The 27,652-nt window shown below is 42.9% G+C and overlaps 1 protein-coding gene across 6 annotated transcripts in view; it reads right to left on the reverse strand.

Moving 5' to 3' along the window:
• FARP1 (FERM, ARH/RhoGEF and pleckstrin domain protein 1) overlaps window positions 1-27,652 on the reverse strand; it is a 353,515-nt gene that overhangs the window by 111,794 nt on the left and 214,069 nt on the right. For all 6 annotated transcript variants that reach the window (XM_066380657.1, XM_066380653.1, XM_066380659.1 and 3 more), the window contains exon 3: window positions 9,460-9,564. In XM_066380657.1, the coding sequence (XP_066236754.1) occupies window positions 9,460-9,564 (105 nt within the window). The remainder of the gene's footprint in view (window positions 1-9,459; window positions 9,565-27,652) is intronic.

The following is a 27,652-nucleotide window of genomic DNA, read 5'->3' on the forward strand; positions in this document are numbered from 1 at the left end:
GATCTCTAGACAGACACTAGGACAGATGGCTGCTGCTATGGGTGACTGTGCCCCTTCCTGAATCCATATACTGAAATCTTAACCCCACTGTGACTGTATGTGGAGATAGGGTCTTTAAAATGTAATTAAGCTTAAGTAAGGGTATTAGGGTGGGTCCTTGATCCAACAGAACCGTGCCCTTATAAGGAAAACCCCTCCTACCCCTCCCCCCACCCCGCATGTGAGGCCGAGTGAAGAAGGCAGCTGTCTGCTAGTCAGAAAGAGGGTCTCACCAGAATCTGACCGTGCTGGTACCCTGATCTCAGACATCCAGCCTGCAACACTGTGGGAATAAAATGTCTTTCTGTCCAAGCAACCCAGTCTATGGTATGTTGTTACGGCAGCCCAAGCTAAGACACCTACCAATGGCCATTCTTTTCCCCTGGTGCGGAGAAGAATATAAAATGAATGAAAAGATGCCGATCTTCCTGAGCTTTACCAATATTTATGTATCAGGGCACCAAGCAATGTGGCTTCAATAAAAGAATATTGGGCCATCCTCGTTGGTTCTTGAGCTATAATGGCAAGCATAAATCACAAGAGATAACTGAGTGCCTACTATGTACTAGGAATCCAGCTGAACTCATCATTGTAAAGTATCTGAATCAATCTCATGATAACCTAGTCAAGTTGTCATTTATTAATCTCAGAAGTTCAGAATTTCCCCAGTTGCTAAACAACAAGGCAAATGTTTAAACGGAGATTTATAGGCCAAAATACAGTGCTTTCCCCGCTATCCTCAAGAGGCTAATAAGATAAATCTTACTTATACACCTGTCTCTGCTGCCAAGGTGTGTGCAGCTCTTTGAGATGGAGGAAGGTAGCGAATGCAGCTGAGAGGGCTTGCACTGATGCAGACAGGCCTGCGTGTGAATCCTGCTTGCCAACTGTGTTTTACACTTCATTGTTAAGTGTTGGGCGAGTGATCTCTCTGAATGTGAATGATAAAATACTTACCTCGGAGAAATACTATAAAGCAGAGATCGGGAAACTAATACCCATGAGGCAAGTTCAGCCTACCACGTGCTTTGATACAGTCCATAAAAACTTCATAAACTTCCAATGCCCATGCCATAAAGAAAGTTTGATTAGAACACAACCGTGCTCATCTGTTTACATATTGTCCATGGTTGTTTTTGTGCTGCGCTGGCAGAGCTGGGTGGTCGCCATAGAGACAGTATTGCCTGCAAAGTCCAGCATATTTACTACCTGGCTCTTTTTTTGCCAATCCCTCATAGGAAGAAGAAATGAGATGCATTTAAGTTTATAGCAGATCTCACAGCACATAGAGACTCAAAAACAGTTCTGTGAGCTCAGGCCAATGGCAACTTAAGGTCTTTCTGGCCTTTCACCGGCCTTTAGACTGTAGGTACCAATTAGCTGGCAGGGTCTTGATTCCTGGGATCAATCGTGTTTCTACCATGGCAAGACCAATCCATTTTTAAACAGCTGATGAACAGATGTCTCTGCTCCTGTGAGGCAATCTCACGGGGATGGCTGCCCGGACTCAAGGACAAGAGCAGGCCAAACTCGCCTGCAAACCCAGCACTCAACTCGACTAATTGACAAGTCACGCGCAAGTCTGGTTCAGGGCAGAGCATAACTGATCACTCACTAATTACCACTAGTGTAGTTCCAATCTTGAGAAAAACATCTTAGACCATGTGAAAGCACCCGTGTTCCTCTTCAGATTTTTTAAACCCTTACTGTGAAGAATGCTCTCATGTGGCTATTTATATACAGATCATGAGAAAAGGGGTGGAAGGCTGGGCTGGAATGCAAGTCACCTGAACTCACCACCTAGGGACAAAGGTCCGCAACCCTGCCTGCCAGAGACTGTGGGGGACAACTAGTTTTCCATGCGTCATGCACAGATGAATGGCAGAAACTGTGTGACAGCCCATGGCTGGGCCGTCTGAGGCGAGCCTTGCTTCCTCTTGTTTTAGTAGATATGTGAGCAGCCTCTCAAATGAAGCTTGAAAAACATAATAAACACAACAGTACACAATGACAACAATGATGATAACACAGCATCATTCACTGCGGCATTATCCATAGGAATCTAGGGGTGGGAGCAACCTAATGTTCATCAACAGATGAAAGGATAAGCAAAATGTGGGGTATCTGTACAATGGAATATTATTCAGCTTTAAAAGGAAGGAAATTCTGTCATATGTGGATGAACCTTGAGGACATTATGCTAAGTGAAATAAGCCAGTCGCAAAAGGACAGATGCAACACGACCGAGAGTAGAACGGGGATGGCCAGGGGCTGGGAGGAGGAGAAAAAGGAAGCTGCTATTTACTGGGCATGGAGTTTCAGGTTTGTAAGACAGAAAAGTAGGGATCTACTGCACATCAATGTGAATATAGCTAATGCTCCTGTACTGCACACTTAAAAATACCTAGGATGCTAATTTGTGTGTGTGTGTGTGTGTGTGTGTGTGTGTGTGTGACAGAGACCGACAGAGACAGAGACAGGAAGGGAGAGAGATGAGAAACATCAATTCTTTGTTGCAGTTCCTTAGTTGTTCATTGATTCTTTCTCATATGTGCCTTGACTGGGGGGCTAGGAGGAACCCCTTGCTCAAGCCAGCGACCTCAGGGTTTCCAACCTGGGTCCTCCGCGTCTTAGTCTGACACTCTATCCACTGCACCACCGCCTGGTCAGGCACCTAGGATGCTAAATTTTATGCTATCTGTTTTTGACCACAATAAAAAAAGATAATGATGATGACAATAATATTTTTCATAACTAACACTTTCTGAACACTTTAACAGACCCCAGATACGACAGTGCCAACAGATATATCATGTTTGATCCTTTCAAAATCCCCACAAGGTGGGCACTAAATCCCTGTCCTGCCCACAGGCGGAGCGAGGCTCGGGACGCCTGCCGCCTGCCCTGGCCACCTGCTGCTGGGAGGCACAGCGTGACTTGGGGCTGGCACTCTGCCCGCAGAGCTGCTTTCAGCTACTCCGCCACGCCACCCAGACGGAAGGCCAGCACGTCGACAGGCTCTGGGAAGGCGACAGAACTGTGTGACAGAAATCTGAAAGTTTTAAGCGGCTTTACTGAGAGCAGAGGTAAAAGTCCAGCTAGAGCTGACTGTTCTCACGGGTAAGTGGCTCTTCCTCAGTTCATCCAATCGAGATTTATTCTTGCCTTTTCCAAACTAGATCCCATTAGCTAGCCTCTGGGTGTATTTTGGTCATTATTTCTGCTCCTGTGTGCTTTTACTTCATTGCACTTTGGTGGTAAATTTTTACTACATATATAATAATAGGTAGCCTGACCTGTGTTGGCGCAGTGGATAAAGCGTAGACCTGGAACTACGAGGTTGCTGGTTCGAAACCCTGGGCTTACCTGGTCAAGGCACATATAAGGTTGATGCTTCCTGCTCCTCCCCCCTTCCCCCTTCTTCTCTAAAATGAATAAATAAAATATTTTTAAGAAAAGGTTTACACACACAATGCATATGTTATAATGTACAGCTCACTGAATTTTTACAAACTGACTGCACCCATGAAACCAGCACCGAGATCAAGAAACAGAAAGTGGCCTAAATGGTGGTGGCACAGTGAATAAACAACAACCTGGACTGCTGAGATCGCCAGTTCAGATCTGGAGGCTGCCGGTCTGATCCCTGGTCCAGGCATGTACGAGAAGCAATCAATGCACAATTAATAAAGTGGAGCAATGAATTGACGCTTCTATCCCTCCCCACCCCTCAAAAAAAAAGGAAAAGGAAAAAAGAAACAGAAAATGGCCAGGACCTCAGGAACCCTTCGTGTGCCCTTCTGCAGTCTCTCCCACTGCCCCCACCTAACATCACATATCAAATTTGAAACAACTCAGTTTTCAAATTTTGTGGAATGGTGACTGAGAGCATAGGCTTGTATTTAGATTAGAATCACATCAGAAAAGGGGTTTATAAGTAAACCTAATACAATGTCTTGCACAAAGTTTACTACTCTCTAGAGCAGGTGCTGGCAAACTACTGGTTTCTGTATTGTAAATAAAGTTTTATTGAAACAAAGCCATATCCATGTATTGTCCATGTTTGCTTCTGTACTACAAGGGCAGACCTGAATACTTGCAGCAGAGATCCTTTATCCTACAAAATCTAAATGTAGTATTTACTATCTGACCCTTTACAAAGAAAGTTTGCTGATCTCTGCTTTAGAATGTGAGCCATATGTCACTGTTGTCCCACAGGGACTGGAACAACCTGGCATGTGGTAAACACTCATGTGGTAGCTTTTATTTGTATTATGTGAGACAAACACTTTCCTCACGTCATCATTAATGGGTTCTCTGAATTCGGCAGTTGAACATATTCCTATACAGTACTATAAGGAAGCAGTGAAACCATAAAAATCAAGCCTGATAAAATGAACGATGTCAGCTCTGGAGGTACCCAGGGAGATAAATGGGTTTGTAAATTCTAGAAAAGAGAGCACCCAGAGTTAACACAAAAGGCACTGAACTTGAGGTCAGAAGAATATGATTAGAATCCCAGCTCTGCCATTAGCTAGTTGGTTGGCCCAGATATGGAACAATTCTCAGAGTCTTAGTGCCCTCAGCACCACTAATTTACAGTTTAGAAGGGTAACTCCTGCTGGATCGGAACAGGGTAAGACTAGCACCAAAAAAGCCATTAGGACCTTGCAGTAAGTACTTCAGGCAGGGTTGTTAGAAATAATGAGATACCAGATCTTTAAGTGTTTTGAAAATCATTATTTTAACAAAATAACTTTATGAATCAATGTTTTATAGAACTTGCTACATCGTACTGTAATTATTTGTCTCCCCTTCTGTGTTCCTAAGTTATGTGATGAAGTATGATGGCTGACACAGTGTAGGCACAAAAAATTCTTAGATAACTAAATGAATGTGGAATTAGATTTGGCTACTTTGTGGTCATTTGCCACATCAGAGGAAGGACTGGGCATCAGGGAGGCTCAGATTGAAGATATCACTAGAAAGAGGAAGAGAGCATTTGGAGGTAGGAATAAGTTAAGAAAACACAATTTGCATGTTTCTAAGTACACGATGGATTTGCTCATTCACCACCTATCTCCTCTTCTGCCTGTTCCTTCTTCCTTGCAATTCTGTCTTCTCTTGCTTGGTGACATCTCCCTCTCCTGGTTTGTCTCCGTTCTATCTGTACCTCCTTGGAGGGCCCGTCCTTTCTGTCCCTCCCTTAAATAAACACTGGTGTTCCACTCTTGCCTCCTTTTCACGTTCTACACTCTCATCTAGTTTCAGAGCTTCAATCATTATTTAAACTAACTGTATGCTTCTTGAATTTCAGCTCAGATCTCTTGCGTGTGCTCCAGGAGACACCCCTACTGCCCCTGCTGGTACCGCCCACTGGCCACCTCCACTGTGGTGTCCACTCCCCCGAGGTAGCGTGTCTGCGATGGGATTCATGCCTTTAGCTCTTTTTTAAAAATTAATTAATTAATTAATTAATTAATTTTTTAAATTTTTCTGCAGCTGGAAACGGGGAGGCAGTCAGACAGACTCCCACATGCGCCCTACCGAGATCCACCCGGCACGCCCACCAGGGGGCGATGCTCTGCCCCTCTGGAGCGTCGCTCTGTCGCGACCAGTGCCACTCTAGCGCCTGGGGCAGAGGCCAAGGAACCATCCCCAGCGCCTGGGCCATCTTTATGCTCCAGTGGAGCCTCGGCTGCGGAAGGGGAAGAGAGAGACAGAGAGGAAGGAGGGGGGGTGGAGAAGCAGATGGGCGCTTCTCCTGTGTGCCCTGGCCGGGAATCGAACCCAGGACTTCTGCACGCCAGGCCGATGCTCTACCACTGAGCCAACCGGCCAGGCCAGCCTTTAGCTCTTTATGGACACAGTCTCTCTGAGGCTCTCCATCTCCAGTGACGGTGCCGTGGTCCACCCATATGGCAACATGGGAAAATCAAGCTACATGGAGCCCTGTTTCCCTCACAAGCCCATCTATTCATGCATATCCCCACCACCCAATCCCCCAAATCCCTTGAATTCACCCACCTCCCTGCAGTCCCCACTGCAATTCTCCCTCCGTTCCGTCCAGCACCATCTCCTACCTGAAACGCTGGGCGCTCATGACAGCTTTCCTTACTCCAGTCTTGTTCTTCTCCAACATGACTACAGTTCTCTTTCTAAATCATTCATCAGATCATATCATGTTTCCTTTAAAATACATTCATAGTTTCCGAACTACATTAGCTTGGGATAGAACTATGCCAGCCAACACAACAGCTGCCAGCTACATGTGCCTACTAAGCACTTGGAATATGCCTGGTCTGTGTCATATATATACTAGACTTGAAGATCTGGCTTAAAAAAGTATAAAGTATGTTATAGTTTTTTGATATTAACTGTTAAAATGATAATGTTTTTGGATATAATAAATTAAGTATACTTTAAAATAATTTCACTTTTTGTTTTTTATTAAGTGAGAGGTGGGGACACAGAGACAGACTCCCACATGTACCCGGACAGGGTTCTATCCAACAAGACCCCTACCAGGCAATGCTCTGCCTGTCTGGGCCACTGCTCCATTGCTCAGCAACCGAGCTATTTTAGCACCTGAGGTGAGGCCATGGAGTCATCCTTAGTACCTGGGGCCAACTTTGCTCAAACCATTCAAGTTATAGCTGTGGAGGGCAAGAGAGACTGTGAAAGATGAAGGGGGAGTGTGGGGAAGCAGATGGTTACTTCTCCTGTGTGCCCTGACTGGGAATTGAACCCGGGACTTCCACATGCCAGGCTGACACTGAACTGCTGAGCCAACTGGCCAGGGCCAATTTCACTTTTTAAACCACTAAAATTTTTTCAATTGATTTGAGGGGGTGGGAGGAAGAGAGAAAGAGAGGTAAAGAAGGAGGAAGAGAGAGAGGAGAGGAGGGCAGAAGGGAGAGAACCAGAGGGAGAGAAAGAAGCAACAACTCACTGTTCCACTTTGTTTTTCCATTTAGTTGTGCACCCATTAGTTGCTTCTCATATGTGCCCTGACTGGGTATTGAACCCATGACCTTGGTGCACTGGGATGACTCTACTCACTAAGCTACCCAGCCAGGGCCTGAACCATTTGTAACATAATGGCTAGAATACTGAAATTACGTATGCAGGCCCTGGCCGGTTGGCTCAGCGGTAGAGCGTTGGCCTGGCGTGCGGGGGACCTGGGTTCAATTCCCAGCCAGGTACATAGGAGAAGCACCCATTTGCTTCTCCACCCCCCCTCCTTCCTCTCTGTCTCTCTCTTCCCCTCCCGCAGCCAAGGCTCCATTGGAGCAAAGATGGCCCGGGCGCTGGGGATGGCTCCTTGGCCTCGGCCCCAGGTGCTAGAGTGGCTCTGGTCGCGGCAGAGTGACGCCCCGGAGGGGCAGAGTATCGCCCCCTGGTGGGCAGAGCGTTGCCCCTGGTGGGCGTGCCGGGTGGATCCCGGTCGGGCGCATGCGGGAGTCTGTCTGACTGTCTCTCCCCGTTTCCAGCTTCAGAAAAATACAAAAAAAAAAAAAAAAATTACGTATGCAGCTCATATTATATCTCTGTTGGACAGCAATGCTATAAAAAGTCCTTACCGTTCAACCACCTTCCTCTTACTCTCTTCACACCTGAGTCCTCTTCCCCTTACTTCTGTACTCCCTCCATCTGCAGGTTCCTGAATGGACTAGTTGCTTTCTGCTTTTTGTATATGGGGTACCCCTCTTTCCAGAACATTCTTTACCCTCTTAGGTGACTTCTACTGGCCTTATGGTACTCAGTTTTGCAATATCTGGGATGGATTTCCTAAACATAAATGCTGTTTGTTGTCCCCACTGTCCAATGCCCTTGGTTCCACTGGAGCACCTGTCACTTGCCCTGTACTGGTCACTGAATAAACCTGATGCTTCACCTGGATTATACATTCTCTGCATCTTATTATTATTGAGTCTACAGTGCAGTGGTCAGCAAAAGTGCCAGGTACACAAACAATAATAAAAAAATAAACAGAAATACAAGCAATGAACTTAGAACCTAAAAGGATATCTAATAAAAGATAGATTCAGATACAGCCTAAAAGTGCCATTAGCCAAAAGAGGTTTAAAAAAAAGAAGGGAGGGAGGGAGGGAGGGAGGGAGGGAAGGAAGGAAGGAAGGAAGGAAGGAAGAAAAGAAGGAAGGAAGAAAAGAAGGAAGGAAGAAAAGAAGGAAGGAAGACCAATAAGCTACATATTTTTTTGTATTTTTCTGAAGTGAGAAGCGGGGAGGCAAAGAGACAGACTTCTGCATGCGCCCAACTGGGATCCACCGGGCAAGCCCACTAAAAAAAAATACTCTGCCCATCTGGGGCATTGTTCCATTGCAAACGGAGCCATTCTAGTGCTTGAGGTGGAGGCCATAGAGCCATCCTCAGCACCCGGGCCAACTTGCTCCAATGGAGCCTTGGCTGTGGGAGAGGAAGAAAGAGATAGAGAGAAAGGAGAGGGGGAGGGGTGGAGAAGCAGATGGGTGCTTCTCCTGTGTGCCCTGGCTGGAATTGAACCCTGGACTTCCACACACCGGCTGACGCTCTACCACTGAGCCATCCAGCCAGGGTAGTAAGCTACATTTTAAAAGAACAATATGACATACAGGGTGGAGCCAAAGTAGGTTTATAGTTGTTCATATGAAAATACAATTAATAAATAATAATACAAGAATAAACTGTGTTTTGTGTATTCACAACTGTAGACCTACTTCTGTCCACTGCCCATATCCAAACTTTGAAATGGTCAAACCTATGGATTAGGCAAGTCCATGCCTTTAGACCTGAATTACTGAAATACTTGGCCACGAGTGCAAACATAAATGTACTAGTATGTTCACTGTAGCATCATTTGTAGCAGCAAAAGATGGGCAACAACCTAAGTATCTGATCATTATTGTTACAATAGAGTCTGTAAAGTATGGCATATGCATTCACTAGAATAGCAGGAAACCGTAAAAAAGAAGGAAGTGCATTCTGTGTCCTGCAAAGGTAAGCTCTCCATGATATATTATTGGGAAAAGGTATGAAAAATTATAGGAGTGAAGGAGAGAGAGTATATGTTTGTGTGTATATGAATAACACTGTTATCTCACATTAGAGTATTCCAAAAATGTGTATTTATGTATATGTATACACAGACTTTGATCAGAAGGACACACACAAGAAACTGGTCCTGGTGGTCCTGGAAGAAGAGATGTGGGTAAAGGGTGAGAGGGAGATGGTCTTCACTGTGTACTCTCTCTGAATTTGCTAATGCTGTGCACACATTAATTTCAGAAAAAGATCAGGAGCTATTCTGGGTGGTTTTCCTCCATATATTTCTGCATGGTCAAGGAAAAGTCCCAAAGACTCCCTTCTACCAATTCAAAACAGATAATAAAATAGCAACAACAATATGACATCACCTACCGTGATCTTTTTGTGGTCAGGAAACTCAAGGCCGAAATAGTCACCTTCCACGAGGTTGAGGTGGTTACAAACTGCATCCAGCAGCACTTTCCCTGGGGCTCTTTGCTGGAAGAGAAACAAGCAGAGTCACACCCTGAGCCGGCAGGAGGACACAGTGCCTGATACCTCTCCCTACCACACACTCTGTCCCCATCATTAACATCTTGCATTAGTGCAATATATTTGCTTTTAACTACTGAGACAATAGTGATACGTTACTATCACCTGAACTTCATTGCTTACATCAGGGTTCACTTTTTGTGTTATTAGTTCTATGTGGTTTGACAAATGTATGATATCATGTCTCCACCATAATAGTACCATCATCCTAAAAATCCATTGTGCTCCACCCATTCAACCTTCATCCCCCTCCTCCTTAATCCCTGGTGACCACTGATCTTTTTACTGTGCTTATAGTTTTGCCTTTTTAAGAATGTCATAGAGTTGGAATCAAAGTACGTAGACTTTTCAGACTGACCTCTCACTTAGCAATGTACACTTAAGCTTCCTTCGTATCTTTTCTTGGCTTGATAGCTCATTTCTTTTTATTGCTGAATAACATTCCACTCACTGGATGGACCACAGTTTGTTTACTGAAGGACATCCTGGTTATCCAACTTTTTTGCAGTTATGAATAAAGCTGCTATATATTATTTGTGTGCAGGTTTTATGTGGATGTAAGCTTTCAACTCATGATCCCATGCCCTTTCTGTGGCCACCGAAACCCTGCCCTGTGCCTCTCTTCTCCATGAATATGGTTAAATTTATGGCTTTCCTCTCTAGGTTTCTACAGCACTTGGTGCAGTCTCTCATCTAGGCTACACACACATGGAAGGCAAAGGCTATATTTTATTAATCCCTGTATCCACAATGCTTAAACACCAACCCATTAAAATGAATGAATCAAGAAAATTTACTTATTCCACTGTTTTATATAGAGTCAAATAGCTATGGGTCTGTCTCCCTAATGAAATTCCGAGCTATCTCTTCACCTTTACACTCCTATTGCCTAGCGAAGCACCTGGCAGTCAATCAATGTCTGTTAAAATCAATACTACTCATGTATTTTCTACACACTGACTCTATAAGGAAAGGGAATCTGATATATAAGAATCCAATTTCTACCCCAAAAGCTGAGAATTATATGCCTTGCTTTCTCTTCACCAGCCAGTGACCCACTAGTAAAATAGAGCCAGCTCCATCACATAGATCAAACACTGAATGAAAAATGTTTCGAATACAGGGTCATCTCCAGTTACCACTTTCCTGGTTTCACCTCCCCTCTGAGAAGAGCAGAACATTTTAGGGACTAATTAGTAACCCAGGAGACCAGCCAACAGTAAGAGTCACAGCCTGACAAGTACAATGATGAGCATGTCCATTAGCCTGCCCCAGAGTGAACTGAGGAGCTATCAAAGGTGCTTCAGTGTCCAGCAATAAATCGTCTTTTTTTTTTTTTTTTTTTGTATTTTTCTGAAGCTGGAAACGGGGAGAGACAGTCAGACAGACTCCCGCATGCGCCCGACCGGGATCCACCCGGCACGCCCACCAGGGGCAACGCTCTGCCCACCAGGGGGCGATGCTCTGCCCCTCCGGGGTGTTGCTCTGCCAAGACCAGAGCCACTCTAGCGCCTGGGGCAGAGGCCAAGGAGCCATCCCCAGTGCCCGGGCCATCTTTGCTCCAATGGAGCCTTGGCTGCGGGAGGGGAAGAGAGAGACAGAGAGGAAAGAGGGGGGGGAGGTGGAGAAGCAAATGGGCGCTTCTCCTATGTGCCCTGGCCGGGAATCGAACCCGGGTCCCCCGCACGCCAGGCCAACGCTCTACCGCTGAGCCAACCGGCCAGGGCTCGTCTTCTTTTTTTTTAACAGATACCAATTGATGCTCCCATCAGCCCTCATCATTGAATTTAGAAGATATTCATAGCTATCGAAGGGTATGCAATATTCTCCATGGACAATCCCAAACTTATCAGGTTTTAGACTTTGAATGCTTGGTTTAAGAGTTACTGGTAGAGTCATTTTTCTTGCACTGATGAAAAGCAGAAGTAACATGCAATTGAACGTAAACCCCATTCTCTTCTGTCAAAAATACTCCCACCCCCACTGGCATACACCTGCATTTATCCAGTGGACTTAAGAGTCAAGAGACCCATGAATTACTGGTCACCAATCTTATTTTTCATCTCTTTGGCCCAGCACTGTTCCGCACTCAGTCATGCTGAGAGCACTTGGGAATTCCTCAGCCAGGCTAGATTAAAGCAGGGTCCTAGGTTCAAGTTCTCACACCTGCCTCCAAAGGGCTCCATGAATAACTGATACACGGCTCCTTGTTCTGTCTTCCTCTCTGCCCAGTAAAATATGTAGACATTAATAAGAACGAACATTATAAATGAAGCTCCAGGGCTAAGAAGTTACGCAAGCACTCCTGTATCATAAGATGTTTTCTAAAGAGAAAACCACATGTCAGTTTCACAATCCTTCTTTCTCTTAATTCTTGACATTTCCTATTTGTTAAAAAATGAATTACCAATTACCTGACCAGCTGACAAGCACTTACATTTCTAAAGAACCCCTGGAAATAAGTGAATTTTGATAACTTCATCTAGTTTTACAGTCTGGAAAAGGAGACTCTACAATTCAGTGCTGAAAGTCTAAACAAACGATAAAAATCAGTATACAATGGATATCTTCATAGACATGATGTTCAACTAAGTACCTATGGAATGCACAGAGGTGAAACGGACTTCCCACCTGAACTGGGGCCTCTACCGAGTCTGCAGAGATTTTTGTGACTGTCTCAAACATAGCTTGGTAAAAATAAGAGTCTGGAAATAGATGCTAGGTATCTAATTGATAAATGATATGAATCTAGACTCAATTCTTAATATTATTTATTTAAAGTTTGTTAGTCTTGTACAAGTTCTTTGTACAAAATGACTTTTCTATGATATCAAAATTTTTATATAAGGAGAAGTTAATTTAGAATTTGAATGCTATTAGAGCTCCTAGCCTTCATCCATAAAATAGATACCTATATAGCATTATATGCATTTCTCTGTGAATACTGGTGACATTCAGGGATCTAAGGAGAGCCAGTATCACTAGGAAGTATATATTTGTAAGGTTTAAATGCAGTAATCACACGACAATTTCATGATTAAGTGGCGCTCAGCATTAACACCCCAATGTGTCCCAGGCACGAGTGTCAAAAATGGTTTCAGGTACCCTGATTTATTAATGTCACCCCATTAAAATTAATAAAAATTTACATATATAAAAAAAGAAAAAAAGATTTCAGTCATCATAATTCCAAAGTTCAGGGACCCAGTTTTTCTTTCTTTTATGGTTTGGGGTAGAACTGTCTGGGAGTATCTATGCATCAGGGCTAAATTCTGCTTCAGAGAAATCATCTTGGAGAAGGTAAGAAAAAGAGTTGCATCCTCATTTAAGAAAAACTATCCATCCTTGTTGCCCTCCTACCATGAATTTTCTCTGTCGGTTTGTAACATTTCTGTGTTTGTCTCCAGTAAACTTTTGAGCTTCACACTAAAAGCAATCTGTTGAAAATCGTATCACAGAATGTAAAACAGATAGCAGTGATGACGCACAACATAGGGAAGGTACTTAATACCAATGAGTTGTATTAAAAATGGCTAACATGTTAAATTTTATATTAGGTCTGTTTTGCCACAATAAAAAAAAACACAGAAGAAAAAGGGGAAGAAAGGAACGGAGGAATGGGTTCACCTTATACAACTGGAGAGGGTGACTCACAATAGAATCTATTTACTTCACATTGGATCTTAGGAAAATATTGAGGGGTTGGGTCCAGTTTAAGCAGAATGGCTATGAAGAAGACCCTTATCACCCGGGAGGAGTGTGTGAGCACCCACATGTGTGCACTACCTGTTTGCTAATATTTCTCAGCACAAAGAGCTCTTTTATGTGTGGCAGAAAAAGCATAAAATAAACTTTGTTGGAAGTAACCACAAATGATGCATTTGGGGCAGGCTTTTTCACTAAAAACTGATGATAAGGTTCACAAGCTACAAATCAGCTAGCCCTTTAATGCTAAAACGAACATCTAAGTACGCCAATAAAATCTGAATGGAGGAAAAGGTGGCAATGGCATAGATTAAACTAACAGGACGGAAATTAGAGATCCTGAGGAAAATCCATCTGTAAAGGGATTTTTTCAACTAGTAACTTGCTTTAACGTGCACAAACACATACACACATTTATATTTACAACTACATAAGCTGTCATACATGAGGAAGAGAAACCAAGTTATTTAGGCATTATTTGAAAACCTATATTGTTAGTAATGTTTTGATATGAATGGGATCTTATGTCAAATGAATCAAAAAGGTTCAAGTGTCTGAATTGGAAATAAGGGGGCAGACCTCTAAGATTCCCACAGCCACTAAGAAACTGTGACACCCTCCCACACAGTGTCAGATGAACATATTCTAAGTGTAATCCTTGTAGAAAAGAAGCCAATGGTAATTATCTGCTAGATTTTAGAGAACAAAGCAGCGATGAGTGAAACTACATAATCAAATTTTATCACTCTCTTCTTATTGGCTACTTTCAGGTATGCTCCAAACGGTATTTGAATTTAAACTACTGCACTAATAAACTGGCTGGTTTCAAACTGTATGTCCCTATGATTTCTGCATTCTGAATTGGCTTTTCAGGGAATCCGACAAAATTAAATTTTAGGAGGAGGTTTACATTCTTGAGGGATGTCTGGCAACTAAGCACTGAATACTAAACAATATGAACATTCACATACAGCTTCAAGCTATTAAAAACTGTGAACCATCGTTGCTTTAGTTTATTGTGCTTTTAAAATATGTCTATGACTTCAGGTTATTTCTGTTACATAAAGTTTTATGTGGGAGTACTTCCTTTCTTCCTCTAAAGAATAAAGACACATTTCTTTCTTGGTTGGGGGTGTCTTCTCCTCCCTCTCCCATCTCCTCAAAGGATCTGAACAAATGGTCTGTCCTACTTACTATAAGCTCAGGTTCTGCATTTCTGAAATAATCTCATAATAGAAGTCTATAAAGATGATGTTTGACTGGGTTTATAAATTTTTTTCCTTCTTTTTCCAAGTAAGAGGAAGGGAAATAGAAAGAACGACTTCCTGCATGTACCCTGACCAGGATCCACCCGGCAACCCCCATCTGCGGCCGATGCTCTGCCCATCTGTGGCCATGCTTGCAACCCAGCTATTTTTAGAGCCTAAGGCGGAGATTTCATGGAGCCATCCTCAGTGCCCACGGCCAATGCACTTGAACCACAGAGCTCACACCATTTTCACCATCCCAGCTGTCCTTTCAGGGTGTCACCTTCCTAGCTCCTCTGCACACAGGAGCTATCCATGAAGTAGAAGTTTAAGCAGAGTGCAATCTGAGAAATACACAGGAACCCACCTATGTGTCCTTAGATGTGTATTTTTCTTAGAAATTTTAGCAGGAGGCCACTGCTAGAAAAGGAGGTCAGAGCTGTGACTAAGTATGGCAGACTGAATACATGCAGCTCATCTCCACGATACCCTGAAAGACCCGCTTAAAAAAAAGAAAAAGAATGAAAAAGGAATAAATTCACAGAAAACAGAAAATGAGAGAAGAGACAGCAGGTGAGAGGTTTCCTCGGAATTCCAGAAGACGACAGAGGAGAAAGCTGACATCTAATCCCAGAGGAGAAGTGAGAAAGTCAGCAACAGGAAGTAGCCAAATGACGCAGAGCTGTCCAAAAGGTCAGAAATGGGAGGCACCAGACACTTTCAATAATGAAGGGCAGAGTAAAAACTTTTTAAAACACTGTAATTTGTATCCTCATATAGCTAAAAGTTTACAACGGAAGAAAAAAAAAAACCAGATGGTTATAAAAAGGTATATTTGGATAACAAGAGCTCTTAGAAATAAAAAATATCACAGCAAAAATAAAACCTTCCCCAGAAGGGTTTAGAGATACAGTTGAAAATCCCTAGGAACTGGAGAAGATGACAAAGAGATGGCGACGAGGAGGGGATGTAAGACACCTGGAGCCCAGTTTGAGAGTTCCAACACCTGACTTCCGGACACAGCCGCCCAAAAGGAAAGGAAATTATGCAAGAGTAATATAAGGAAAATTTCCAGAACTGAAAGGTTTAACTTTCTAAATTGAAAAGGGCCAGAGCATCTCAGAGAATGAAGGAGTACAATCTATTTCAAGGAATACAAGGAATGGAAAGAAGATGCCAAGTTATGAGAAAAGCAAAGGCTAGAATCAAATGGCACAGGGCTTTTCTTGACGGCACGTAAGAAGCCAGAACAGAGTCCCTACCATTTTCCCTTCTGGGGCATTAATAATAATGTCTGCATCACCTGTTGGAGTAAAAATAGACATGGTAGGCCAGATGCAACTGCCCTCGGGGCTCACTCTGTGGGCAGAGGGGCCAATATATCTGACACCTGCAACTCATCTAGGCTATATGCCCTGGGACATGCCAGGCTGGAGGACACAGAGCTGCCAAAGTCACACTCCACTGTGGAGTTCAGTTTTGAACACAACTTCAGAGAACCAGCTCTTAAACATTAAGTCTCAGGCTCTACTTTCCCTCTTATCTCTTCTAAGACTTATATTCATAATCTGATGAGACAAACTGTCCTGGAAAAAACTTGCTGATAAAACCAAGGGAAAAAGGTGAGGTTTTTGCAAGTACTATAACTCAAGGTACCAAAGCTAATTAGTAGGACATATAGTGTGATACATATATATGATATCATATATGATACATATAATTAGCATGACCCCTGCAAGTTAGGGTGAGTGTCACATAAGCTCATCATGATCATCCGCTGCAAAGGCAGGGCTCCTTAGTTAAGAGAGAGCTGGGATGTTTGTATTTCTTATGTTAAGTACAAACTTTCAGTCATAAAGTAGGTCATGGGGATAGAATGTACAACATAGGAAATAGAGTCAATAACATCACAATAACCACGTAGAGTGACAGATGGTTATTAGACTTATTGTGGTGATCACTTTGTGAGGTATATAAATGTCGAATTACTATATTGTACACTGGGAACTAATACTGTATGTCAGTTATAGTTAAAAATAAATTTTTAAAAAACAGAAAGGGGACAGCTGAAATGTGGGAGAAGTTTCTCACGCTGTCTCTCCAGCCCTTCGGTGACTTAGGGAGGCTGTATACTATAATGATTAAGAATACAAACTCTGGGTGCATCTGCCTTCTTACAAATGCCCCATCTCCACTCCATGGAGGTGTGACCCTGGGCAAATCACACTTCGGGCCTCAGTTTCCTCTTTTGTAGAATGGGAGCAATGGCTGGACCACTTCATAGGGTGTCCTGAGGATTAAATGACTTAGTGCACACTGATCTCTTAGGATGGCATCCAGTACTCAGTAAGCTCTACTGGGTATTTGCAAGGGAAAGGAGGAGGAGAAGGAGGAGGGGGAAAAATGACTCCCAAGCCAAACCAGGTGGCAGCCTGGTCAGCACACAGTGCGATCCCCATTGTTGTGAAATGCCAACCAGAACAAGAACAGGAACTACAACTTTAAAACCCAAGTCTGGAGAACCGGGACAAGGCTTTCATTCTGAGAGAATGTTGCTAAATGTTTAGGCCTGCCCATCTCCTGGGCCCACAAATGCAGTGATTCTTTCTGCTCACTACGGCTCCAAGGGTGGCCACGCTGTCTGCCAGGACACACTGTGCTCCTTGTTCCCCTCCGCACTGAGCCCCAGTGTTGAGAACACTCATTAAACACACTTCAGATTAGATTTCAGAGTCCTGACTCCGGGCAAGAAGAGAATGGGCTCTTTCAGCTCCTTCGCTGTAAATTAGCTACGTTATAACCACAGCGACATAGTACAGAACTGCCCTTCTTCCCTCACGCGAAGACTCTGTGTGTTTGTGTGTACGAGTGTGTGCTTGTGCGCACTCTTGCAGCGATGGACTTCTGTTACTTTTTGCAAACCTGTAATGCAGTGAGAGCAAAGGAAGAAAGATGTTTATGGAGAGAATTCGGTTAGTCATGTGCTGGCTTTTTCTGCTGTTGACTGGGAGCAATTCATTGTTGTTGTTTTTTATCATTTTTAGAAGTAGATGAATAAGATTAACTCCAAAATTTATCCTCCCCCCCCAAAAAAAAATCTTGCTTGACATCTTGCTACTTTAAATAACCATTAGGAAGGAGATAAAATAGCACACAAATAATGAGTAAGACAGGCAGAAAACAGATTAGGACTGCTCAAGGGCGCATAACACCCTTTCCAGGAACAGAAAAAGGCTTGCATTTTCCTTCTGTCTATTTAGTTTGGCACTTTCCTCTTTGGGTTCAGCGGTCTAATTAAACCTCAAAAATGCATTCGGCCACCTGAGCCTGAACTTTCTGAAAACACACCCGATATCATACACTTGGCCTCAAAAATGACTATTCCCTACGAAGAGGGGAGGTGGAGATTATATTGAACCTAGCTTAACGTTTGAACGTAAAGGTAAAGACTCTGAAAAAGCCACCAGAGGTGGCTCCTGGTTCGCATTTTTCCCCACGCTCAGGAAGAGTTCTTCCAGCATGTGCTCTGAAATACAGCCCTTCCCGAAGAACCCGTCTCCCAGGTTCTTGGAGAACCTCTAAGAGCATTAAATGAAAGAAAATGACTATGTTCAATGTTTACAGACACTTAAATCGGAAAAGATTTTTAGTTATTTTCCAATTAGTCACTAAGGAGAATGGGAAAATCCTAAAAAAGGGTTTTTTTGTTTGTTTTTTTGTATTTTTCCGAAGCTGGAAATGGGGAGAGACAGTCAGACAGACTCCCGCATGCGCCCGACTGGGATCCACCCCGCACGCCCACCAGGGGGCCACGCTCTGCCCACCAGGGGGCGATGCTCTGCCCCTCCGGGGCATCGCTCTGCCTCGACCAGAGCCACTCTAGCGCCTTGGGGCAGAGGCCAAGGAGCCATCCCCAGCGCCCGGGCCATCTTTGCTCCAATGGAGCCTCGGCTGCGGGAGGGGAAGAGAGAGACAGAGAGGAAGGGGGGGGGGGTGGAGAAGCAAATGGGCGCCTCTCCTATGTGCCCTGGCCAGGAATTGAACCCGGGTCCCGTGCATGCCAGGCCGACGCTCTACCGCTGAGCCAACTGGCCAGGGCCCTGAACAAGGGTTTTAAAATTATTTTTATGCATAAGGTTTTTAAATTAAAAAACCTGTAAATCATGGCTTTCAGGTTCCTTTAAGACTTCTTAGCTCTGGAGTACCCAGAAACCCTCCCAAACCAATACTATTTCTTTTTCAGCTACTTGACAGGTTTAATATGATATTTGTTAACAGCGGAAGTGACCGAGGCGGGAGTGAGCTCCAGCTCCAGGTTTGCGTATCTGTGGGGAGGTCTGAGTACTAGTCATAAAGTTAATACTTTTTCCTTTGAAAAACCGGAATGCTCAGATTAATGTGTGCTCAGAGACACCAGATTTAAGGGAAAGAATAATAAAAATACAAGAAGCATATGCAATAAAGACAGAAAGTAGAATAGTGGTTCCCAGGGCCCTGGGGGTGGGGAGGTGACATGGAGTTATTGTTGAGTGGGCAGACAGTTTCAGTTTGGGAGCTCAGGAGGTGGGTGGTGGGGATGGGAGCACAGCGATGTACATGTACTTAATGACACCGAGCTGTATGCTTATTCTATAAATGCTTAAGATAAATATATATATATATATATATATTTTTTTTTGGTGAGAGAGAGAGAGAGAGAGAGACAGGAAGGGAGAGAGATGAGAAGCATCAATTCTTCATTGCAGCTCCTTAGTTGTACACTGATTGCTTTCTCATAGGTGCCTTGACCAGGGGGCTACAGCAGAGCGAGTGACCCCTTCCTCAAGCCAGCGACTTTGGGCTCAAGCCAGTGACTTTGGGGTCAAGCTGGTGAGCCTTGCTCAAACCAGATGAGCCTGCATTTAAGCTGGTGACCTCGGAGTTTCAAACCTGGGTCCTCTGCGTCCCAGTCCGATGCTCTATCCACTGCGACACCACCTGGTCAGGCGATAAATGTCAATTTTATGTGTGTTTTACCACAATTAATGCTGAAAAAAATATAAAAATATTGACAATCTATTGAAAAGGCTGGTAAATTTAGGGGTGCTGGGGGGGAAGAAAAAGTCAAGCATCATAAAAAGCATTTTAATTATAAAAATAAAGGGAAACCTATTTTTTTCATCTTTTCCAATGAATGAAGCTATTACTATTAGTTATAAAAATATATGAGATTACATTTAAGAGCAGCAGAGGGTGAGTATCATCACGTCATAACTTCAATGCTTGGCTTGTCACTTACCAGCTAAGCGGCCCAGCCAAGTGCATTGATTTTGCCATTTGAACAATGGAATAATGATACTCCCTAAAGAACTGGCTAGGATAATTAAATGAAGTAGACACACAAAGTGCTCACATTTAGAAGGTTCTCAATAAGTCACAGTTAATCATTACACTTCATTTTTAATTGAAACCATTTTCAGGTTATTTCCAACTTTGGTAGCTATGCAAACTCCCTCTGAAGTATTTTTAAACCTTACTTCACTTTAAACACTGTAAAATACAACATATGCTTTCCATTATATTCCAGGATCTTCTGAAGAGGGGTTGAGGAATGAGATATGGTTGTACGGGAAAGTGGGGGAGGGGAAGAGAGACAGTCTGTATGACCTACAAACTGGAAAAACCACTAAAGAGCAAAAAACATCATGTGTTCGCTGCTGACAGTCCCTTCCCACCAGCAACTTGCTAGAGTAAGATGAAATATAAGCACACAAGCCCTCGATTTAGGGAAAAGAAACATACAAATAAGTACAGAGCAAAAGTAAAGAAAGCCCATCCAAAAATTCTCTACTAGAGGGACTGCCAAGAGTCCGAATTAAACACATTTTTCCTTTAAGTATCAGACAATAAGCCCCTTGGGTGCTAATAAACCACAGCGCCGACAAACAAGATCATTCTGCATGGTTTACATCACAGATTCTTTAAGTTTTTACAAACTTAATAGGAAGGAATGCTGACCAGCAGCCAGGATTTAATTAAGGAGCTAATCCCAGTACAGCAATGATTCCGAGGGGAGTCCGAAAGTCAGGGACACCTGGGAACTTCAGCTCATCTGCATCCTCTACCTTCACGCAGTAAGAGCTGGGAAAGTATCCCTCAAATATTCTGACTCATACACACATTCATGGCACACAAGAACTGGGAACCCACCCAGATTACCTTTTATGAAATTCTCCTCAAAATTTACCTGTTTGACTACCTTGATGAAACTTTTTGTATGTCTCTGCTGCATTTGACCTCTCACTTATGATTACTATCTGACTTACTACATAAATAATTCCCAAACAGCTTCTCAAGTCAGCGCTATCAGAAACAGTCATCTTCTCTTAAATCAGATGTTACTCCTCAGCTGCACACTCAGAGTAAATGCCAGAGTCCTTACAATAGAAAAAAAAAGTCCCGGGAGGGATGTGTCCAACCCCATGTTACCTGTCCCAGCTCGTATCAAGTTGCTCTCCTTGTCGCTCAGCTCCAGCCACACAGGCCTCCTGGCTGTTTTCTAAGCACATCAGACTCACACCTACCTCGGGGCCTTGGCCCTGAGTGTTCTCTCTGCCTGGACCACTTTCTCCCCCAGAAAACTTCCTGGATAATTCCCTCACCTCTTTCCAATCTTTGCACAACTGTCGGTTTCTCAGCCGGCTCTACATACCCTATTAAAACTGTAATCTGACCTCCACATCTCCATTCCTCTCATTCCTCTCTATTTCTTTTCATTTTTCACTTTCACCTATCACTCCGTGGCATCCAAAACAACGTGCTTCTTGACAGTGGCTCTTACACACGGTTGTCTTTCTGACAGCACGCACGCCCTGCTAGCACATGGATCTTCGCCCGTGTTGTTCATCAGAACAGCATGATACACAGTGGGTGCTCAGGTCTGCTGAATAAATGAATAAAATCACTTTCAACTGATAATTCTCATGGAGAGACTATAACAGCCCAGTTTTTAACAAACAAAGCTGGGGGTCTAGACGCTAAAGCCAATCTGAATATATTTTTATTTCAAGAAACGGTTGATCTAATAAGAGCTGTCATCTTCCATAGGCCAGAAAAGCCGATCACTCATGAAAGGCCAACTGGAGGGGAAATGTTAAATAATGATGATAAAATAAAGAATGACATTCTACTGATCAGGAAACAACACTGGGCAACAACACACAAGCCTAGACTGACAGTGAAACTGTCCACATCACCAACACTAACTGGCCCCGGGGCCTTATTATCCCTCAGATACTTCTGTAATTACATGAACTATGTGAACTAAAAGGAGGGCTGATGTTCTTTTAAATGCTGTTCAGCGGACATACCTATGCTGGCTGTGCCTGGTGCAGCACTTCTAGGGGCTCCAAAACATCAGTTCCCTTGTGAGCAGGCTCACCAGTTTACTCTGGTGTGATCATTTCCAAATTTGGTTAAAAAAAAAAAAAAGATGATGCCTTCAGATTTAGCATGTTTTTCATTGTTACATCATACTGGTTTTCAGTTCTGGGCTAAGTTCAAACGCCTTGTTATATAGTCTTATTTTAAAGTCGGAACAGCCCAGCAATCACTTTTAGTGACACTTCACCTTTAAGGAATATCGCCAATGCTCATGGTTCACAGTGGGAAAATGGAAATGTAAGACATAATAAAAAGCATGGATATATATTACACCTTTTAAATAAAATCCTGCCCAATATTAACCTAACAAACTAAGTTTGTTAGTAACAGGAGGCTTTATAAACAATTACATTAGTGCTAAAAAACAAATCAAACTAAAATACTGGAGGGCAATGAGCATGTCTTTTGAAACAGATTCCATCATCTGTGGAAAATTAAATACACTCTGATAGAAGAAAGAGTTCATGGGTTTACCTAGAAATTGAATAGCCGGTCTCAATTCTGGTTGAGAGAGGCAGAGGACGGAGCTAGTTTTTAAAGCTTGGATGGGCCTTTCACTGTCTAATGTCTTTGATAATCATGCAAGACGACCTTTCCATATTTTAGACAGTAGTGCCACATGCCAAAAGAAAAGCTAATTACAGCCCCATCCACTCCTAGGTATAAGCTGGCACTCATTTTACAAAATGACCATGAAAATTACATATTGTTCTCTCTTCCTTAAAGGCATGATTAGTCCAAATTGCACTGAAGCAGGAGAGAAGACTCAGGACCAAGTGTTTGTAAAAGAAAGCAGAGAACAAATTCATTGTCATAGAAACAGAATGGCGGCTATCAGGGGCTGGGGACAGGGGGTGCTTTTTTAAATGGGTACTGAGTTTCAGATCTGCAGGATGAAAAAGTTCCAGAAGTCTCTTTCACAACAATGTAAATATATAACACTACTCAACTGGATTAAAAATAGGTGATATAGTGAATTTTATGTTGTTTTTTTTACCACAATTTTAAAAAGAAAAGAAAGTAAAGACTAAATCTCTAAGTATGAGCCTGTAGAATAGAATCTTTCCTTCATGATATTATAGGTCAAGCTGGTTTATTACCTGCATGGAACAAAAATAGAAAGCAGACATAGGCAACACACTCACACTTAAATGTTCCTTTGCATGTGTTTATTTATTACTGAGTGAGCCATTTGTGTCTTTATGTTTAATATTCATTCAGTTTTTCAAGGCAGTCATCTATTGACCAATTGCCCAATGGAAATTTTCAAAAGCATTTATTATATCGTTAACTGTTTTAACTCAATGTGCCTCCAAGCCTGTCAGGCAAACCTTGGAAAAGCAGCAATAAAACAAGCTTTGTTTCCTCTGCTGAAATACCCCGTGGCTGTTTCAGGGTATTAGAAACAGTGCAGCTTTCAGGTCCTGGACGTTTCAGTTTTTACTTTTTAAATTTATTTTAAACATGAGACCTAACTAACCAACACACTGTGTTTTACCGAACTCCTCAACCACAAATTCTTTCTGTATGACAGCTCATGGAGACCAAACTGGAAATGCTACAAGAATGTGTTCAAGAAGAAGGTACCTCGCAGATTGATCCATGCCTTTGACACACATGTCATACTCAAGTGAGAAACCTGATTTTGAGTTCACAGGCACAAAATGGATTAGCAGGATAAACAGGACTAGCATTTTGCCCTGGGTTCCCCATGGACTTCAGTTGTAACCCTCCACCCAGAATTCAGCATCAGCTCACCAGTGAAGAAGCCGGAAGAGTGCCGTGGAGACTCTACTCCCCAAATGACCAGCCTAACCTAAATTAGTCGGCCACAGAGGCAAGCAAGAGCCTTCATTCCTAGCAGCGTCATTTGGATAGCCAAGGACCAGGAACAGTACATAAAAATTAGCCCGTAACAAAGGTCAACAGTTTTATTAAATCAAATTGGTAATCAGTTGTGTATAAACATGGTTCCAATGATGTTGTAAAAATATGAAATATATTTCAACACCAAATGCATAAACTCAGTGCCCCTGCTACGAGAGACTGAATGTTTGTGTCCTCACTGCCTCAAATACATGTGTTGGAACTTAATCCCCAGTGGGATGGTATTATTAGCAGATGGGGCTTTGGGAGGTGAATAGGTCATTGAAGATGGAACCCTCAGAAAAGGGGTTAGTGACCTTATAAGAAAGACTTTCACGACAGTGTGAGAACACAGTGACAAGAACTAGGACTGGGTTTTCACCAGACATCACATCTCCAGCACCTTCGTCTTAGATTTCCTAGCCTCCAGAACTGTGAGAAATAAATTCCCATTGTGTAAGCCACCCGGGCTAGGGTATTCTGTTGTAGCAGCCTGAACTAGGACCCCTGGGTGCCTATTCCAGAACCCATTTTGCATTAGAAAAAAAAGTGGGAGGGAATCTGTGTTTTATTAGGAATGTGACCATCCAGGAAGAATACATCTGCTACTGTCCTTCTGCAGAGAGGTGACTGCTGAAATACAGAGGGATTCATGCAGAGGAGTGAGGGCCGCCCAGACCTAGCAGGTCGGAGAAACAGGAGCCAGCAAAGACAATTATGATTAGAAAAAGTTAACAACTTTCAGTTCTTCCCTTCCACAGAGTGGCACAAGGAGAGCAAACCACTCAAACGACAAACACTGTGGACGACGTTGACTCCAAGCTCAAAAGTAGCCAATGCTGGGGCTGGAAATGGGAGGGCTGCTTTCTGTTAGCAAGCAGAAACAGGGCAGAGCCAGGGCTCAAAAGGCTAAGGAAAGGTCACAAATTACAGGAAAGGAGATTTTAGCCTCGAGAAAAGAAACCTTCTAATATAAAAATATTCAACAGCATAACTGTGTCTGGGAAAGAAACACGCTGCCACCTCCAACAGTCAAAACAAAGCGAAGTGGGATAACAGAGAGGATGCTGGCGCAGGAACAGCGCTGCTCTTCCTGCTTCACGGTGCCCCTTTCTCCTCAAATCCCGAACACTGGTGCTTCTGCTTTACCCGTCAGGTCTCTTCCTCCTCCTGGCTGGGCGCAGAGTTAGATTTTTGTTCAGAGTTCTAAAATGTAGTATTCGACAGGATATTCTATATCTAGTTAAGTGAGTGCTCAGGTGCCATCAGATACTAAGATACTGTGTGACTCAGTGGGGAAATGAAAAGTCACTTGGAACAATATGGTTCAAGCAACTGTGAGGAATAAATGGATCTATGAATTAATGGTTATTGACTGCATACATGGGTATGTGTATACGTGCTCACAAATTAGTTTCACATCAAAATCTACAGATGGCCTTGTGACCTGTCTTTCAAATTAGGGTTTATCTTGTAGGAGACAGCTGGTGTGCTCCCACAGCTGGTCCTGGCCATCTGTTCAGGTGGAACTCGTGTGATGTTTCATCCAGCATCCAGGACCCAAACCTGTCCATGCCTTCTTCCACACATACGCCCGCCCAAATAAAACAATGTTACCATCACTATTTAAAAGGGACGTAGAGGGGAAAAAATTCTACAGTGTTAACTCTGCTTAAATTCTAACAGAAGGTGACAGAATTGAAAATGCCTAACATTAAAGAGACATCTGGGGAAAAAAAAATCTAAAGATAACAGAAAGGGGCACGAAGGAGGGGAGAACTACAGTTTGGGATTTCCCATAAACTGGATCCAATCTCGGCCAAGAAGGATGAAAGACTATCAAATCAATTATTTTTAAAGAAACAATATATCTTTTCTATTTTTCCCGGTTCAAAGAAAAATGGACTGCAATTAATCACAGTCAATTTAAATACCAAAGAGAAGTTGCTTCAAGTTCCTAGTATGATGAACTCCCCAATGCCTTTCACATGATGTCAAATGCTTGGGTGCTCACAAATACCATTACCGAGTCTCATGAGGTATCTTGAAATTCTACATTTCATACTGTTAGGTTGAATACATTCAACATAGTGTAACTAACTTCATATTAGGCAGGTAAACATTATTCTTTAAAAGTATTTCATTATCACAAAAAAGGACAAATACTGTATGAACTATATGATTAAACTTATGAGGTACCCAGCAAAGCCAGTCTCACAGAAACGGAAAGTAGAATGGGGGTGGCCAGGGGCTGAGGGGAGAGAAGTGGAGAGCTGTTAGTACACGGGTATAGAGTGTTAAGTTTGGAAGATGAAAAAATTCAGGAGATAGCACAACAATGTGAATATACATAATAATACTAAACTTCAAAATGGTTAAGGTGGTAAATTTTATGTTGCTTGTATTTTACTACAATTAAAAAAATTAAAGTATATTATTATGAGAAAGACAGAAAATACCAACTATTGGTGAGGACATAAAGCAGCTGGAACTGTTTGTAGAGTAAGGTGGTGCTACTACTTTGAAAAACTGCTGGGCAGTTTCTAAGCTGAACACAAGCAAAGACTCAAGAATTTCATAAACATGCAATAGAAGCTGGTATATATATTCACCAAAGACATATAACAGCCTCAAGTTAGAAACAACCCAAATGTCCATTATCATTAGAATGAATGAATAAATTGTGGTGCCAATTCCGGCAATGAGATTGAATATTCTATTGCCATAGTAACACCATGGATGAATCAATCTCTCAAATACAAGGCCAAATGAAAGAATTCACACAAAAGAATAAACATTTAATTCCATTCATCATGAATCCATTTGTCATACTCATTTATGATACTACAAATCAGGACAGTATCTACCCTTGGGGGGACGTAATGACCAGGAGGGGTCAACAGGAGGAACTATTGGGGGTTGAAAATCTTCTATTACTTGATCTGGATGATGGGCACCTGAGTGTGCTCACCTTGTGATGCAGGCATGTTTCTGTATGTTTTTGTTATAACTTAATAGACTTTATTTTCAACTGACCAGGCAGTGGTGCAGTGGATGGAACGTCAGACTGGGACGCGGAGGACTCAAGTTTGAAACCCAAAGGTCACCAGCTTGAGCGCGGGCTCATTGGGATTGAGCATGGGCTCACCAGCTTGAGCGCAGGGTCGCCAGCTTGAGCATGGGATTATAGACATGACCCCACGGTCACTGTCCTGAGCCCAAAGGTCACTGGCATGAAGCCCTAGGTTGCTGGCTTGAGCAAGGGGTCACTCACTCTGCTGCAGCACCCCGGACAAGGCACGTATGAGAAAGCAATTAATGAACAACTAAGGAGACTAAAAGAAAAGAAAAAAAAAAAAGAATTGATTTAATTTCATGATTGACCTAACTCTGTACTCTGGAAATCTGAAAAATACCTAAATTGTATTATTGTAGATTATCACTACTTTAAGTCAGGCTTCTACAACATAACATGAAGTAGTTTTGAACAACAATCTGCCACAATGGCTTTTCAAGTTTCCTACTTATGGGATGGGTCATGGGTATCCACAAGAATGCTGATGCTGTCCTCTATGTTACCCCAAGTCAACAGCTCCTGCTTGCTGCCTCCTTCCCTTCCTCAAGTGTTTGGTCTGAGGAGAAGAGGGAGGGGGTGGAAGGAGGAGGAGCATAGAGGGGGTTGGGAGAGGAAGAGGAGGAGATGGAAGACTACGTACACAGCTGAAGCTCTGTGGGTTTCTGCCTAGACCTCCCCAGGCCAGGGGGAGAGGGAGAACTACACAGCGAAGGGGCTA

Source organism: Saccopteryx leptura, chromosome 4, assembly GCF_036850995.1.
Source record: "Saccopteryx leptura isolate mSacLep1 chromosome 4, mSacLep1_pri_phased_curated, whole genome shotgun sequence".
Lineage (NCBI taxonomy): Eukaryota > Metazoa > Chordata > Mammalia > Chiroptera > Emballonuridae > Saccopteryx > Saccopteryx leptura.